Source organism: Ananas comosus, linkage group 19, assembly GCF_001540865.1.
Source record: "Ananas comosus cultivar F153 linkage group 19, ASM154086v1, whole genome shotgun sequence".
NCBI lineage: Eukaryota > Viridiplantae > Streptophyta > Magnoliopsida > Poales > Bromeliaceae > Ananas > Ananas comosus.
In genome coordinates, this window is record NC_033639.1 from 10,341,805 (window position 1) to 10,357,862 (window position 16,058).

General features: G+C 36.5%; 2 protein-coding genes across 3 annotated transcripts; both read left to right on the forward strand.

Annotated features, from left to right (window-relative positions):
* On the forward strand, positions 1,117-2,019 carry LOC109724818 (agamous-like MADS-box protein AGL61). The gene is made up of 2 exons (XM_020253744.1): positions 1,117-1,826; positions 2,015-2,019. Exons 1-2 carry the CDS (start codon positions 1,148-1,150, stop codon positions 2,017-2,019), a joined length of 684 nt encoding a protein of 227 aa, XP_020109333.1. The 5' UTR covers positions 1,117-1,147.
* Positions 3,664-14,878, forward strand: LOC109724713 (starch synthase 3, chloroplastic/amyloplastic). Of its 2 annotated transcripts, none has more exons than XM_020253623.1 (16): positions 3,664-4,067; positions 6,646-6,709; positions 6,787-8,136; positions 8,658-8,872; positions 9,299-9,569; positions 9,963-10,138; positions 11,222-11,329; positions 11,610-11,719; positions 12,043-12,148; positions 12,473-12,643; positions 12,813-12,941; positions 13,184-13,366; positions 13,502-13,633; positions 13,742-13,853; positions 13,968-14,091; positions 14,441-14,878. In XM_020253623.1, the coding sequence occupies exons 1-16, from the start codon at positions 3,966-3,968 to the stop codon at positions 14,568-14,570; spliced, it is 3,483 nt and encodes a 1,160-aa protein (XP_020109212.1). In that variant the 5' UTR covers positions 3,664-3,965; the 3' UTR covers positions 14,571-14,878. The 2 variants fall into 2 exon arrangements, with proteins under 2 accessions (XP_020109212.1, XP_020109213.1); XM_020253624.1 differs by lacking the exon at positions 3,664-4,067 and adding an exon at positions 5,455-5,591.

Consider the following 16,058-nt stretch of genomic DNA (forward strand, 5'->3'; position numbering starts at 1 on the left):
GTTTGATTTACTGTGAACTTGGTTGGATTAGTATTTGACTCGTGGGAAGATCTCGGTAAAGTCTTGCATTAGTGGGATCACGTATTTGATTCTTGTGAAAATTTAAGTAAATAGAATTCCAGTTTCCGTCAGAACACCGTTACCCCTTAGAACTTTAATGTTTGAAACAAGTGAGTTATTCATCATCTGCACTATCTTGGTAATATAGAATTGATGTGCCTATCCCTTTTCCTTTTTCCATGGTATACTTCTCCATAATGTCTTATAGTTTTTGGATGAGGTTTCGTTAGATGCTTGCTTCAATAGTCATTCCATTGAATGCAGAGGTCTGCAGAACAGGGATACTAGTAGAAGGGTGCTTTCATGAAATGAAACTTCTGGTTGTTTGTGATGCTAATAATTGGGCATAACTTTGGCTGTCAAATTGCCTGTTGAAAACATCATGTTGTAGACTAATAATAATAATATTGTTGAAACATAACTTTGGCTGCTCTTTGGTGGGCGATCTGGTTGCAGAAAACTAATTTAATTTTTCGGAATATATAATAGAGTTCTGCTGTCGATGCTTCTGGAAATTCAGTCTTGGATGAAAGATTGGGAGGGGGTGTTGCATATTTAACCGTCGGAACTTTTTAGTAAACTAGTTAAAATAATTAAAATAAATCAAAAAAATTTAATTTTTTAAGAAACAAGTTTAATTAAAGACCTAATTGCAAACAAAATCCACCTTCACCGTAGCACTTCGTAATGATTGAACATAACAAAAGCATTCATTACTTAATTAGTAAATAAGGCTAGTGGCCCCTAAATTTGAGTGGGTGATTGGTTGGACAATATGATCGGACGGATGAAAATGGCCAAAGAGGTATATCTAACGGTTAAAAATTTATGAGTATAAAAAGTTCTATTATACTCATAATAAAAGTATAGCATACATTGCAATGATTACTCAATTAACCATCAAATTAAATCAATAGGTTTCCAAATTAGGAATTCATTCCTACTATTCTTATACTCCTTTCTTCTTACCATATACTCATTTACTTATTTATACATGCATTACTACGTACGCAGACGCTACGTAGCTAGCGTTTCGCATCACAGCAACGACGACGAGGACGAAGACAACAAGCAGCACAGAACGGCGATGATGGTAGCGTCGGCGGCAGCGGCCGAGAGCAGCAACAACAACAACAACAACAACAACAACAACAATTGCAGCAGCAGCAGCAGCAAGAATACATATAATAATAAGAGAAAGCAGAGCCTGGGGAGGCAGAAGATCGAGATAAAGCGGATCGCGAGCGAGGAGGCGCGGCAGGTGTGCTTCTCGAAGCGGCGGGCGGGGCTGTTCAAGAAGGCAAACGAGCTGTCCGTCCTCTGCGGCGCCGACATCGCCGTCGTCGTCTTCTCCCCCGCCGGCAAGCCCTTCTCCTTCGGCCACCCCTCCGTCCCCTCCGTCCTCCGCCGCTTCCTCTCCCCCGACAACCCCCACAACCACAACCACAGCCACAGCGCCGCCGACAGCACTCCCGCCGCTGCGGCTGCTGTTGCTGCGGAGCTGAACGCGCGGCAGGCCGAGCTGGCGGCCGCGGTGGAGGGCGGGAGGCGGAGGAGGGCGGCGCTGGAGGAGGCGCTGCGGGCGAGGCGGGCGGGGATGTGGGACGCCGACGTCGACGCCATGGCGCTCCCCGAGCTCGAGGCGTTCGCCGCCGCGCTCGAGAGGCTCCGCGCCGAGGCCGCCCTCAGGGCCGACCACCTCCTCATGCTCGACGCCGCCGCAAAAGGGTTCGGCGCCGAGAGCGGCGGCGACCTCTACTATGGAGGTAGCACTAGCTACGGCGGCGGCGGCGGGGGATTAGGGTTAGGGTTTGACTGGAATAATAGTAATAATAATGTGATTGAGGGGAAGGTGCTGATGCTTCCTCCTCCTCCTCTTCCTCTTCCTCTTCCTCTTCCTCTTCCTCCCCCTCCTCCTTTTCATCATCTTCATGGTCCTACTCATGATCTTCAGTTTGAGTACGACGCTGATCAATATGGTTTCTACTAGCTCGTTAGATTATTAATTCAAACCTTTTCTCCTGTGCTCTACGATGATGATAATAATAATAATAATAATAATAATATATACTCTTATGCGACAAAATTCGTGTTAGTATTTATTATTAGGAATATTATTGTCAGGAATGAGGCTGCATGGTAGTGGCACGTGTATGCATGGTTTGCAATGTCACATTAATTATTATTATTGAATGACTTTTTAATTATTTACGTAATAATATATATATATATTTGCATGGTTGTTTACTTAGTAGCATGATGATCTTATATATCAGCATGTGGCTGTTCTTTTGGGTTGATTATTCTATATTTTTCTTTTTTACTTTTTAAATATTTCGTCCGTACATTTAATTTTTACATGCCGAAAAAAAAAATATACGCGGTTTGAGCTTAATTATAACTGTGTTTTGGAAAGAAAATTTTAAAAAATGGCTTGTTTATGTTACGAGGCTAATAATAATAATACAAATAAATGTAATAGAGTTCTTTCTTAATAATATATGGCAATTATTCTAATTGAGGGATAAACTTTTCCTCAATCAATTAATTACACCATCTATATATTTGGTAAGAGGATTAAATTTTCTAATTTTAACCTATTTGGTTAATTGATTGAAGCTAAAACATGGAAGTATATTCAATTAATCTGATTTTAGATTTTGCTTAATTTGTGAAGTTTCATTTTGGTGCTTCTTAATGATACTATATATATATATATTCAAAGAGTTCATAATAAAAGATTGAGATTTTTGGATCCCTAATTTCACTAATAAAAAAAAACCACTCCAGAAGCTTCTAAATTCCAGCATAGCTTAGCACAAAAAAATTAAAAACCACAAATTTTTTTTTTCTTTATTTATTTATTTATTTTTTTTGTCCCCATCTTGAGTCGCATCAACTCAACCTTGGTACCACACATCCTCCGTGATTTTTTTTTCTTAACTTAAAAAGTTAGTTTATTTAATTTACTAAAAGATTACATAAAATATATAATTTTTATATAATAAATTTTTACCAAATAACGTCCGAATTAGGCAGCTGGATTTGAGCTGTCAAATTACAATTTATGCGAATTTTAAGGCTAATAATTATTCCATCAAACTTTTATTTACTTTTCTTAACTATCAATAATCAATAATAATAATTAACGTTGATAAATTTAATATATATATTTTATAATTTACTAGGCTATAGTAATTTTTTTTATTTTTTTTTTTGAGAGATTAGGCTATAGTAATTTTACTCGAAGAATACTTATACCAAAATTAATTATATTTAATTTTCGCGTGAATTCACATGACTAAACTAATGGAATCTTTTAATCGAATTCGGATTCCTACGCGGTTTCGGATTGTTTTATTATTCACCGGATCCGCACGTAGTGCACTCGCACAATTTCCCCTGCGAATCCGCGAATAAATAACCACCACGAAGATTTTTCGTATATTAATTAAAATTTTTATTATTATTAAATTAAATATTATAATTGTAACACTATTGTTATTGTTATTATTATTATTATTATAATATAATAAAACAATAATATTTGTTATTATATTCATCAAAATCTACGGTGGAAAAGGCCCCTTATTTTTTGAGTCTATCCATGTGTTTCTCGTCAAATCAAAACCTTTTAAAAAATTCGTAGCCTCAAAATCTCTCGAATAGATTTATTTATTCACCTCCCCCCACGCCAAATCCGAGTTAAAAAGCCTTCGATTTTATCTGTTTTTCCTTTTTTTTTTTTTTGGGTATAAATTTATAAGAAACCAACTATTGGTTTCGATATACTATTGCTGTTGCTTCTCTTTCTCTCTTAAAAATTGGATTTTTTTTTTTCCCCTTCTCTTCTGGGTTCTTCTATTGAGAGGGATTTTTGAGGGTCTCGCACTCAAGCTTCAACAATGGAGATGGCTCTGCAACCAATGAGCCCGCTTTGTTGTAGAAGAACACGTTTTGGACACACCCAATTCAGGATCAGGCCCTCTATTGGCCCCTGTAATCAAGTGAGTGGCTCTTCTGCTTTATTTATTTATTTATTTATTTTGATCCAATCTCATGCATTTTAGGGATTGATTTTAAGTTTTGTTTGATGGGTTTTCCAATTTTGGTTCCATGGAATGGTTTATTCCATGAAAGTTTCCTCCTTTTGGGGGATATCAGTATGTAGTGAGTAGTGGTGTTGTTAGTTTAGTTAATCTTAGGTTCAGTTCATGTTTTATTTAATGGGTTTTCCTTTTTGGGGTGCCATGGAGTGCTGTTAGTTTGATTGATGTCATGTGTGTTGAACTTTGGGTGCTGAATCATTTGTTACGTGCGTCAAAATAGGAATTTTTTGCTATTAAAGTCGTAATTCGTCATCTCGAATTCTAATGTCATGTGTGTTGAACTTTGGATGTTGGATCATTTGTTATGAGCTTCAAAATAGGAATGAATTTTTAGTTCTATTAGAGTCATAATTCGGCATCTTGAACTGCATAAACTGTCGCGGTAAGCTTATAAACTCTACTGGTTTATGGATTTTATCCTGTATCGGTTTTATTCGGAGTGGCAAAAATTTTGTATGGGTTCTTTAACTAGTTTTGTTGGTTATCCGGTTTTGCGGTTTTAGATCAAATTGTTCGCGGGATATTGGTTATCGCTTATAGCGTCATGTATAAGTAAGCTAGTGTTTTAATGCTTCTTAGTTATGCAAATTTAGTATAATATAACAAAATGTTCATATTGATAATTCAAAGAGTTTACACTGATATTATTAGAAAATAATAGTATAACAAAACAATAGACAACAATTTGTAGAGATAAATCTAGTCGAACTTACTAAAATAAGCATGCGTAGGAATGCTGATCGATTTTTACTATAGGTAAAAATATATTGATACTTTACTATCCGTAGAAATTGAATGTGGTGCATAACTTGTTGCCCCTATAAATCCGCAACATGAGTCAATGATATATTTGCAACTAGAGAAATTGCTTTAAAGAAAAGGATCATTCCTTTAATATCGATGCATTCTCTCCAAAATCACAACATATAACCGGAAACATACTTGAAAATTGTTTTTCCAGGTGAACCGGATACCTTTCTCTTCTTGGGTTGGTTTACCAGATATTTGGCTCGGTTTTAGTCAGCACGGTTTTTTTTTTTTTTTTTTTTTTTTTTTTTTTTTTTTTTTTTTTTTTTTCTTTTTGAGAGAGATACAAATGAACACCCTACTTCACTCAAAATCCAAAATATAACCTTGGGTTTATTCTCTTATATATATAAATATAACACCGAATTGTTGGTTTCATTCTACTCCTGTTGCTTCTCTTTTAAAAATTGGGGTTTTTTTTTTTCAATCTATTGTGGGTTCTTCTAAGGGGACTAGAGGAGAGGGTTCACTAAATTTAGGGTATTTCGAGGGCTTCAAACTCGAGCTTTGAATATGGAGATGGCCGTGCAACCAGTGAAGCCTCTCTATTGCAAAAGAACACTTTCAGAACATACCGGATTAAGGATCAGGCCCTTTATCGGTCACTTTGATCCAGTGAGTGGCTCTTCTTCTTTAGTTTTTTTCGATTCAATCTTATCTGACGAAGAGTTTGGTTTAGGTTCTACTTAACGGGTCTTCCTTTTTCGGTACCATGGAGTGGTTTATTCCATGAAAGCTTCCTCCTTTTGGAGGTTTCAGTGCCGTCGTTGGTTTAATTGATTATGTGGGTGTTGGAATTTGGGTGTTGAGTTTTTTTTATGATGCTGTTCAAAATAGGAAATTTTAATGCTATGTAGTTATAACTCGGCATCTCTAACTCCTTAGACTACAAAAAAACTTCCGATCTGATTACCAAAACATCAAAATTTTAGTGCTATGGGTCATAATTCGGCATCTTGAACTGTGAAACACATCCGATTGGATCGCCATAACATCGATCCTGCTTATTTTTCTTGATTTTGTTCCTATGGCATTTTTTTTCCTATTCATGATTTCCTTTATGTGCTTCATAATAGGAAATTTTAGGGTTATGTAGTCATAAATTGGCATCTCGGATTGCTTAGAAATTGAAAAACTTCCGATGGGATAGCAGAAATATTTTTCTTCATTTTGTTGCCGTGGCATTGTTCCTGTTGATACTTTCCTTTACTGGTGAGTAGTAGGATATTCGTCGGGTTGATCCGATGCATATTTTATATAGATTTGTTTCCTCTTGTTTCTGAAACCCTTGTACACGACACTGTTTTGCTTTGAAGTGTTTCATAATTCAATAGGGAGATGAAAAAAGTGTTGCTGCATTAAGTATTATTTGATCACTTCTTGCTTATTCCTTTTGAGGAGATTACACTAGTCATAAATTTGTGGCGTCACAGTCGGCGTTCGGAGATTTGATTCTCCATTGTTGATGCTTCTATGGAATTACAAGTTTGTAGAGTTTTTGTAGGACCATTGGCTCCGGAGGTCTAATTTTTCATTATTGATGCTTATGCCGAATTATATGTTTGTAGAGATTTTTCACCGTTACCTTTCACTCTTCTTTCCCTTAACTTCTCTTTTCTCTTTATTTTTTTCTCTTCCTTATTATTGATCTGTTTATTTGATTCTTCAGTCTATGTTGCGGTGCCAAGGATTTGTGAGAGACACTATAATGCCTTCCATGGCAGCAAGTTCAGGTAATTATACTTATGCAGTAAGTTAAATTTCACTCTCGTTTCTTTTCTTCTAATTTTCTTTGGATTGTGTTCTACAGGCTATTCCAGAAGGCGGCCTAGAAGAAGCTTGATTCCCAAAACAAAGGGCTCCACTCCTAAAGGATTCGCACCTCGACCACAAGTAGAAACGAGCACGCAAAAGAAAGACCAAAGTGAGGCTAGAAATAAAGGAGAGGAGAACCCTGACGGTAGTTTAATGCTTTCAAGCAGTGAATTCACCAACAAACAAAGTATCAACGATTCGAGAACAGCTGTTCTTGATTCAGCTTCGAGTGTCTCAAGTAATTCAACTGCAAGACGGATTGACTTGTTGGATGAAGCTGAGGAAGAAAGTTATAGCAAAGAAGGGCTGGATCAAAAAGTTAATTCAGAGGCAGCCATAGGCATTGATGAAAATGATGAATTTGGCGACAAGGTCTGTGCTAATATGCAGACTCTCTCAGTTGTTGATGGTTTTGAAGGAAGCGTTTCGAGTGAAATAGATGAACGATCAAATAGAATAAGCATCAAAGGGGAGGCATCATCTGTGGAGGATGATGAAGATGTGGAAATAGGTGCTGTGGCTGAGATTGATGTGGATATTACTGAGAAAGAGGAAACTCTCGATCTGGAAGAACGTAAGAGGATGCTAGAGGACCTTGCGCAGGAAAATTTTGAAAAGGGCACCAAAGTTTTCACCTTTCCTAGCACAGTGAAGCCTGATGAAACTATCGAGATCTTTCTAAACCGAAGCTTGTCTGGTCTAAAAGATGAACGGGAAGTTCTGATTAAGGGTGCGTTTAATGGTTGGAGGTGGAAGTTCTTCACGGAGAGGCTGCAGAAAACGGAACTAAAAGGGGATTGGTGGTCTTGCCAACTTTATGTATATAAACAGGCGTACAGAATCGACTTTGTGTTCTTTAACGGGGCCAATGTCTACGAGAATAATGACTTGAAGGATTTTTTCCTACCTGTTGAAGGTACAATGGATGAAAAGGCATTCGAGGATTTCTTGCTTGAAGAGAAAAGGAAGGAGCTTGAAAGAGTTGCTGCTGAAGAAGCCGAAAGGGAAAGACGAGCCGAAGAACAGAGGAAGGAGGAGGAAGAAAGGGCTGCGAGAGAAGCTGATAGGGCTCAAGCAAAGGTGGAGGTCAAGAAGAAGCAAGAAGCTTTTCAACGTATGAAAAATTTAGCTAGGGATTCTCTTGAAAATGTGTGGCATATAGAACCTAGTTTATTTAAAGGCGGGGACAGAATCAGATTGTATTACAATCGAAGCTCTCGCCCACTTCAGCATTCTACAGAGATCTGGATTCATGGAGGTCATAACATTTGGAGCGAAGGTTTGTCTATTGTGAGCAGACTTTCTCCCTCCGAGAAAAGAGATGGTGATTGGTGGTATGCAGACGGTATGTATTTGTATGTCTTCACACTTTTCATCAACTAATATTCACTTCTATACGGCATCAGTGATATATTGCACTATCTCAATGATAGCTATCTTAACGCTTTTTTTTCTTTTTTTTTTCTATTTTTTTTTTTAACATAACAAGAAAAAGAAAAAGAAAAAGAAAAAAAAGAAACCACTAAGAGAGATATGGTGAGAGATTCTAGTTTTGGAACATAGGAGAGGGATTCAGTAGTTCAATCAATATGGAGAAGCAAAAAGAGTTAACTACGAGTTGGAAATTTATAGTACTGTGGGTATACAATTTGGCAAAGTCCATGCTCTTAGTTGTTATAAATTTCTGGTCGTATTTTTAAGTTCTCGGACTGATGCTACTATGCTAGTTTCTATTACATTTACCAGCCTTTGTTGATGTTCTAATCAAGAAACTAATTGTATCCGTATTCATAAGATAACTACTTTGCTTATGTTTACTGCTTATCATCTACTAATCATTTTAACTAACATCTACTTCTTTTACAGTTGTTGTCCCCGACCAGGCGCGTGTAATAGATTGGGTTTTTGCCGATGGGCCACCACAGCAAGCCAAAGTCTATGACAACAACAACCGCGAAGATTTTCATGCCACTGTCCCAAAGTGCATGAGCGAAGAACTGTTCTGGGTCGAAGAAGAACACAGAATCTTTAGAAAGCTTCAGGAGGAGAGAAGATTGAAGGAGCAGGCTGCGCGTGAAAAGGTTAGTTTGAAAAGTAAATATTTGAAAAACGTTCCCTGAGCGTTTGTTGGGCATGGCCTCTAGAACAAACTTCTCTACTCTACTCTAGAAAGCAAAAGCTTCAATAAACCAGACGGTTATCAGCTTTTGGGCCTTGGAAGCAAAAGCTTCATTTGAAGCTTCTGCTTCTGCTGCGGCAAGAATCTGTAGAGGAGATTTTAATGAAAAAGTGGTAGTTCTTCTTTGACGATGTCTTTTGGAAAAGCACTTATCAGTTGGGCCGAAGGCCTTTATAAAATTATTGTCTTTCTCAGACAGTTAATCTGTTTTAATTCATTACCAACATGCAAGCATTTGCTTATATGTCTCCAGTAAATGTAACTATAAGTAATTTTGATATATAATAATGCTTTCTCCCTTTTCTGGGGGCGATTTTTCATAACTCAGGCAGAGAAGATGGCACGAATGAAAGCTGAGACAAAGGAGAGAACAATGAAAAGATTTTTGCTGTCACAGAAACATATTGTCTACACTGATCCACTAGAAGTACGTGCTGGAAGCACTGTTAGAGTTCTCTACAATCCCTCGAACACTGTTTTAAATGGGAAGCCCGAAGTTTGGATTCGATGTTCCTTCAACCGTTGGACTTACCAAAATGGCCCCTTACCACCCCAGAAAATGGTGAAAGAAGAGAATGGTTCTCATTTAGAAGCAACAGGTGAGAGAGGCATCCCGTATAAACTGTCTTTCTGTCATGGCTAAAATGCAGTAAACCTTCCCGTACATATCGCAATCCTCTCTTCTGCCTCTAAATTTTTAAAAGCTATGCTTCAGCCATCTTTTATTTAAACTTAAGATGTATACTTGCATGTTGATCTGTTGCTCATTAGTCTTGTCAGCCCTTGTGCAACTTCAGCTAATGGTAAAAAGCTGTATTGTCTTAAAATTTCTTGAAGAGTACACCTGGGAGAAAGATTTTTAAGTATAAGTAAATGTTAACCGATGAACCTGGCAAAAATATTTTAAATATTTTGGAGCAAAATATGAGGGCCATCTTTTTTCTTTTTTCCCCTGATTTATTTTTTCTTTCCTTGGGTGTGCATATCAACAGTTAAGGTTCCGATGGATGCCTACATGATGGATTTTGTTTTCTCTGAGAGAGAAGACGGCGGAATCTATGACAACAGGAATGGGATGGACTACCATATTCCTGTTTCCGGAGGAATTGTGAAGGAACCGCCGATGCACATTGTTCATGTTTCTGTAGAAATGGCACCTATTGCAAAGGTAAACAGATTTCTCTACCCCCTTCTTATTGAAGCATCGTCTAATCAGAGAGCTTTACACTTTCAGTCCACAAATACTTCTGAACAACATCACTAACTTCAATCCCTCAACGCAGCTGTGGAATTGAATTAAGAATATTGTGTGAAATTATCGTGAAAAGCAGAGTTTTCTAACGGTGCTGTGTCTGATCCAGTTTCATTTATTAGTCCTTAGTCAAATGATTCTCTAATAATTACCTTTTTTCTGTAAATTCTTATGACTTAATGTACATGTTTTTTTCAACTCTCCGGCTTTCAGAACATTCATGATATTTACACCACCAATATCCAAATGTCCTCTTCAAAGAGGAGGTTTTCTATTAGACTGCCTGCTAACTATGTATAGTCACTTAAGTTATCGAGTGAAGTTCACTTTATTCCTTTACCCATTTGCCCGAATTAGCTTACTTGACGAGTCAACTTTTAACTCTCTGTTTGCCCGTATTTTTCAATTGTCCCTACTAAAGTTATTTCCTGGATTCACACAATTTTAATCCAATTCATTTCTAGTTATCATTAGCCCGATTTTTTATCTGGTCATCAACTTCAATTAGTTGATTAAGTTGCACATTTCTGCCTATAGGATATGTACTTTATTTTTTTTGGACAAGAATTTAAGTGCCCATCAGTATGGGCCGTTTCCACCGTACCGTATCGTGCCAATAAAATATTAGCACGATACAACCACCGTGCTGATGGCACAGCTCAAAATTCTCTATTCTTTAAATTAGTAAGTAATTCTCTCAATAAAGTTCAAAAGATTTGATAAAGATACATTCTAAACAGTTAGAATATTTTGTTGCTAAAGAAAATAAATATTTCATGCCATTATGTCATGCCACACATATATTTTTTGTGACCAGCACGCATCGGCATGGCCCGGCACGCACCGTGCTGGTAAGTTTTCAGCACGACCATGTGCCTTGGCGCTTAAATCCTTGCTTTTGGACACTTTTGTCACATCATTTTGGATATTTTAAATTTAAGAATTGCGACTATGCAATAGTTCTCAAGTTTCAACTTTATTTTGTTCAACTTTCTACAGGTCGGAGGTCTCGGTGATGTTGTTACAAGCCTTTCTCGTGCTGTTCAAGATTTAGGCCACACTGTTGATATCATTCTTCCAAAGTATGACATTTTGAATCTCAGCAATGTGAGTTAGCATCACAAACTTCTTCATATCTAAAGTTTTTCTTTCTTGTATAATTGTTATTATATAGCTAATACTGCTTCTTCCATCACTCAACTTCTATATATGTATATATATTTTTTCCATGGTTATTCTCAGCAACTATGAATTTGTGGTCAACTTATGAGTTTTTCATTTGTAGTAGTCCTTCTCTTCTTCTATTAAACATTATTTTATGACAGACCATAACATGATTAAATTTTTGTTCCTATTTCTGTATGATTGTTTTTTTTTGTGTGTTTAGGTAAAAGATTTCCATTTTCGCCGAAGTTTTGCTTGGGGTGGAATGGAAATAAAAGTTTGGTTTGGAAAGGTTGAAGGCCTTTCTGTATACTTTCTAGAGCCGCTAAATGGGTAAGTAGAGACTTAATTTAACTTTTCAACGCATTATTGTAAATTCCTGTTGCTTAATCTCGTTCTTTGAACAAAAAAGAAAAAAAAAACAATTTCCTCCAGACTCAATTTTCTTTGTTTTCTCATTTTTCATTTGTGCGCAGCAAAGATTGTATCAATTTGGGGTTGTTATTCAGTGCTGTTCTATTCGTGCGCATCTTGTAATTGCAAATGTCATTTGGTTCTCACCCAACAACTAAAAGCATAAACTTATATGGATCGACCATGGTTCATATTTTTTGAGAAAGAGTAATATTGAATTTTAATGGGTTTTTCTTGTGCAGGATGTTTTCGGTTGGATGTGTATACGGAAGGCATAATGATGCAGAAAGATTTGGCTTCTTTTGCCACGCCGCTCTTGAATTTCTCCTGCAAAGCGGATCTCGTCCTGTAAGTTGGAATAGTTAAATTTCACTATCATATTGCTGCTTCTCATGATTTCAGAATATTTATACTTGTTCGTTAGTTGAATTAATCACGGTTTAAAAATATTTATTACTAATTTACTATCCTATTATGTTTTAAATAAATAGGAGCTTTGACATATATTACAACCATATATAATCTCGATATTCATATATCCTCGTGAAAAAGGGCAGATTCTTACAAAAATCCGTTATCTTAAAATTTGGGTAGCATATAATTACAACTCTCTTTAGTTGTATTGGATTGTGTAAATGTAGAAAATAATCTGATTATTTATTCGACGGACAGGATATTTTACACTGCCATGATTGGTCGAGTGCTCCAGTTGCATGGTTATTCAAGGAGAATTATTTGCAATATGGACTGAGTAATGCTCGAGTTGTGTTCACTATCCACAATCTCGAATTCGGGATACACCAAATCGGCAGAGCAATGCAAGCTGCTGACATGGCCACAACAGTTAGTCCTGAACCTTCCTTTTTGAGTTTAAGGCGTCGAGTACTCGACTTATATATTGACGATGAATCTTATAATGGCCTATGACAGTGTTTTTAAGTTGTTCTTTCATTAAAGTTAAATATCATCATCTTTATTCTTTGTTCTTTCTCTTTTTTCTTTTTTTTTTCAGGTCTCGCACACATATTCAAGGGAGGTTTCTGGTAATCCTGCAATTTCTCCCCATCTTTACAAATTCCATGGTATTTTGAACGGGATCGATCCGGATATCTGGGATCCATGCAATGACCAATATATTCCCGTATGATGCACAACTCCTCTCTCTCTCTCTCTCTCTCTCTCTCTCTCTCTTAGTATAAATGAGATTTAATTGTTCCGCAAAACCTTATTCTGGTTAGTAGAATTACTGTGTATTTAACATTTTAGTGTTGATATTGCCTAAGCCTTGATAAATCATAAAGCGTGTGCGAACAATAAAATAACAATTCTTAGTATTATACATGAACATTGGCCTAATACGTTGTTTGTTCCTCGCCATTTCAGGTCCCTTATACACCGGAGAATGTGGTCGAAGGTAAGAGGGCTGCTAAAGAGGCATTGCAGCAGAAACTCGGATTGAAGAGATCCGACGAACCTTTAGTCGGAATAATTACTCGATTGACCGTCCAAAAGGGAATTCACCTTATCAAACATGCTATTGGGCGAACCCTCGAACGAAATGGACAGGTGTTCATCTAATATATCTCTTACTTCATCTCTTTAGAACTGTTTCCTTTATTTAGATGTTTCTTTTAACCAAGATATTAAAAAAAACTATTTGCTTTGTTATATTATTTTAACCTTTTTTTTGGGACTGTGTAGGTTGTTTTATTGGGCTCAGCTCCGGACCCTCGTATACAAAACGATTTTGTTAATTTGAAAAACGAATTGCAGTCTTCACATAACAACAGTGCGCGCCTTTGCCTAACTTATGATGAACCTCTTTCGCATTTGGTGAGACTTGAAGGACTACATTACTTGAGATTCAAATTTTGATAAGTTCCAATTCTGCGCTTTCCCCTAGGACTCGAACTTTAACATTAATCCATTGCTTTTTTTTAGATATATGCGGGAGCGGACATGATCCTCGTTCCATCGATTTTCGAGCCGTGTGGGCTAACTCAACTTATAGCCATGCGATATGGCTCCATCCCCGTTGTTCGTAGAACCGGAGGTGAGCGTGGTTTCTTTTTCTCGGTGCTAAATACATAAACACCACTGGAAAATATGATGCAAGATATCGAACCATAATTAGTGATAAATGTGTCGACTGTTGCCTTGTTTGTAGGGCTTTACGACACAGTGTTTGACGTTGATAATGACAAAGAGAGAGCTCGAGCTGTGGGTCTTGAGCCAAACGGGTTTAGCTTCGATGGAGCTGATACGTCTGGTGTGGACTACGCTCTCAACAGGCAAGTGTCATTTCCTATCGATTAGTCTCATTTTTCGTCCCCACTCTATTTTATGCTCGGTCGAATGTATATCTTTCTAGAGTTACTCTTGCAGGAACAGTGAAGTTTTCGTTTGCGCGATTTGGTTTATCTTATATTCCAAGATCAATGCTTATTTCTCTTTTCCATTTTTTTAAAAAAACTTCTAACCGTGAAATAAACTTCATCCGACCTTACAATTGAAACCTTCTCATAGTAACCTCTTTTTTTTTTTTTCTTTTTTCTTTTTTTTTTCTGTTTCTGAGAGTGAAAAGAAATATATCAAATGCGCAAAAGGTTTACTTATCTTTGCTGCTGAATAAATTTTCAGGGCAATCACTGCATGGTACGACGCCCGCGAATGGTTCAACTCTTTGTACAGGCGGGTAATGGAGCAAGATTGGTCGTGGAACCGCCCCGCTTTGGACTACCTGGAACTGTACCACTCGGCGCGCAAGTAGAAATCGCGAGTTATTTTTCAAATAGGAAAATAATAATAATAAAAAAAACCGAAATTGAGTGACTAGAATAAGAGAGGCCCTAGAAATATACTTGAGCTCAGAGGGGGAGTATTCTTTTTTAGTCTTTGTACAGTAAATTCTATGCATTCATTTTTCTTTTCTTTTTTTTTTTTTGGCCCTCCCTTTAGGTTTTAGAGTTAGCAAAGTATAAAATGATTTGTGTGTTGCTAGTCTTATAATGTTTTCCTTTCCAATAATGTGCTTTTGAGTTTTGATTATTATAATCCCTGGGAAAAATGTTGGGTCAATCATCTTTGTTATCTTGTGAGTTTTATATGCTTGATGAGAGCTCTTTGAAAAAGCAGTATTAGCTTTTCAAGTAGCTTTTCTTACTGCTGCAGAAGTTGAAAAGTCTCAGATTGGAACTTCCATTTCTTGCTTCACACACATGTGAAAGCAAGCTCTAACTAACTGCAACTAGTTCCTAATTTTTCACTTAAAACAGATGAGTAATTTGTTGGATTAAATGACGATTATGCGATCATAATGAGATCTCTAATCAAGAGGTCAGAGATTTGAACATCTATATATATATATATAGAGTTGAGCTAAAATACTATCGGTAGTAATTGAGCCGTTTTACTACCGATTTGTTTTCGATGATAGAGCTTTCAAATTGACGATCGGCTCCGTAAAATATGATCTGAACTATTTAAACTACCTAAAAATTAAATTTCACGCACTTTCGATATTGTTTTTTTATCCATCAAGTGAACAGAAAAATGAATGGCTGAAAATGAATACTCTTTAAAAAAATGATGATAGGAGTCTTGTAATCAAGATAAAGAGTATAGATTTTGTTTTAAATAGTTTAAAGAATTTTCTAACAAAAATTCAATTGATTTGGATATCTTTACGCTGTTAAACGAGAAAACGCCTCTTATCGACCATTAAAATTACAAATTTTGAAACCCTTTGATCATTAGGCAAATGATGTCGAAAAGATTTGAAATTTGATTTCTAAATACTTCAAATGGTATAAATCATGTTCAACGGAGCCGATCGTCAATTTGGAAGTTCTATCATCGAAAACAAATCGGTAGTAAAACGGCTCGTTTACTACCGATAGTATTCTAGCTCAACTATATATATATATATATATATATATATATAGTAAAATTAGGACTCTCCTTTATCAGCATTTAAAATTTCTTAAATTATGAGATAAGAGATTTGAGCATCTATGTGTAGTAAAATTTGGAACTCAACTCTGGGCATTTAAAACCTCTAATCATAAAGTTAGAGATTTAACCATTCGTTAGTAACATTTGAGACTCAGACTTTCTGTCTAACCGTGAGGTCAAAGATGCGAACGTCCATCTATAGAAAATTACAGAAATTTTCTTTTAAAAAAGAAAAAAACAACAACAACAATAACTTGTCTATTCAACCCCATAGTGAGGTGAGAAGTCCACTTTAGGACTTCTT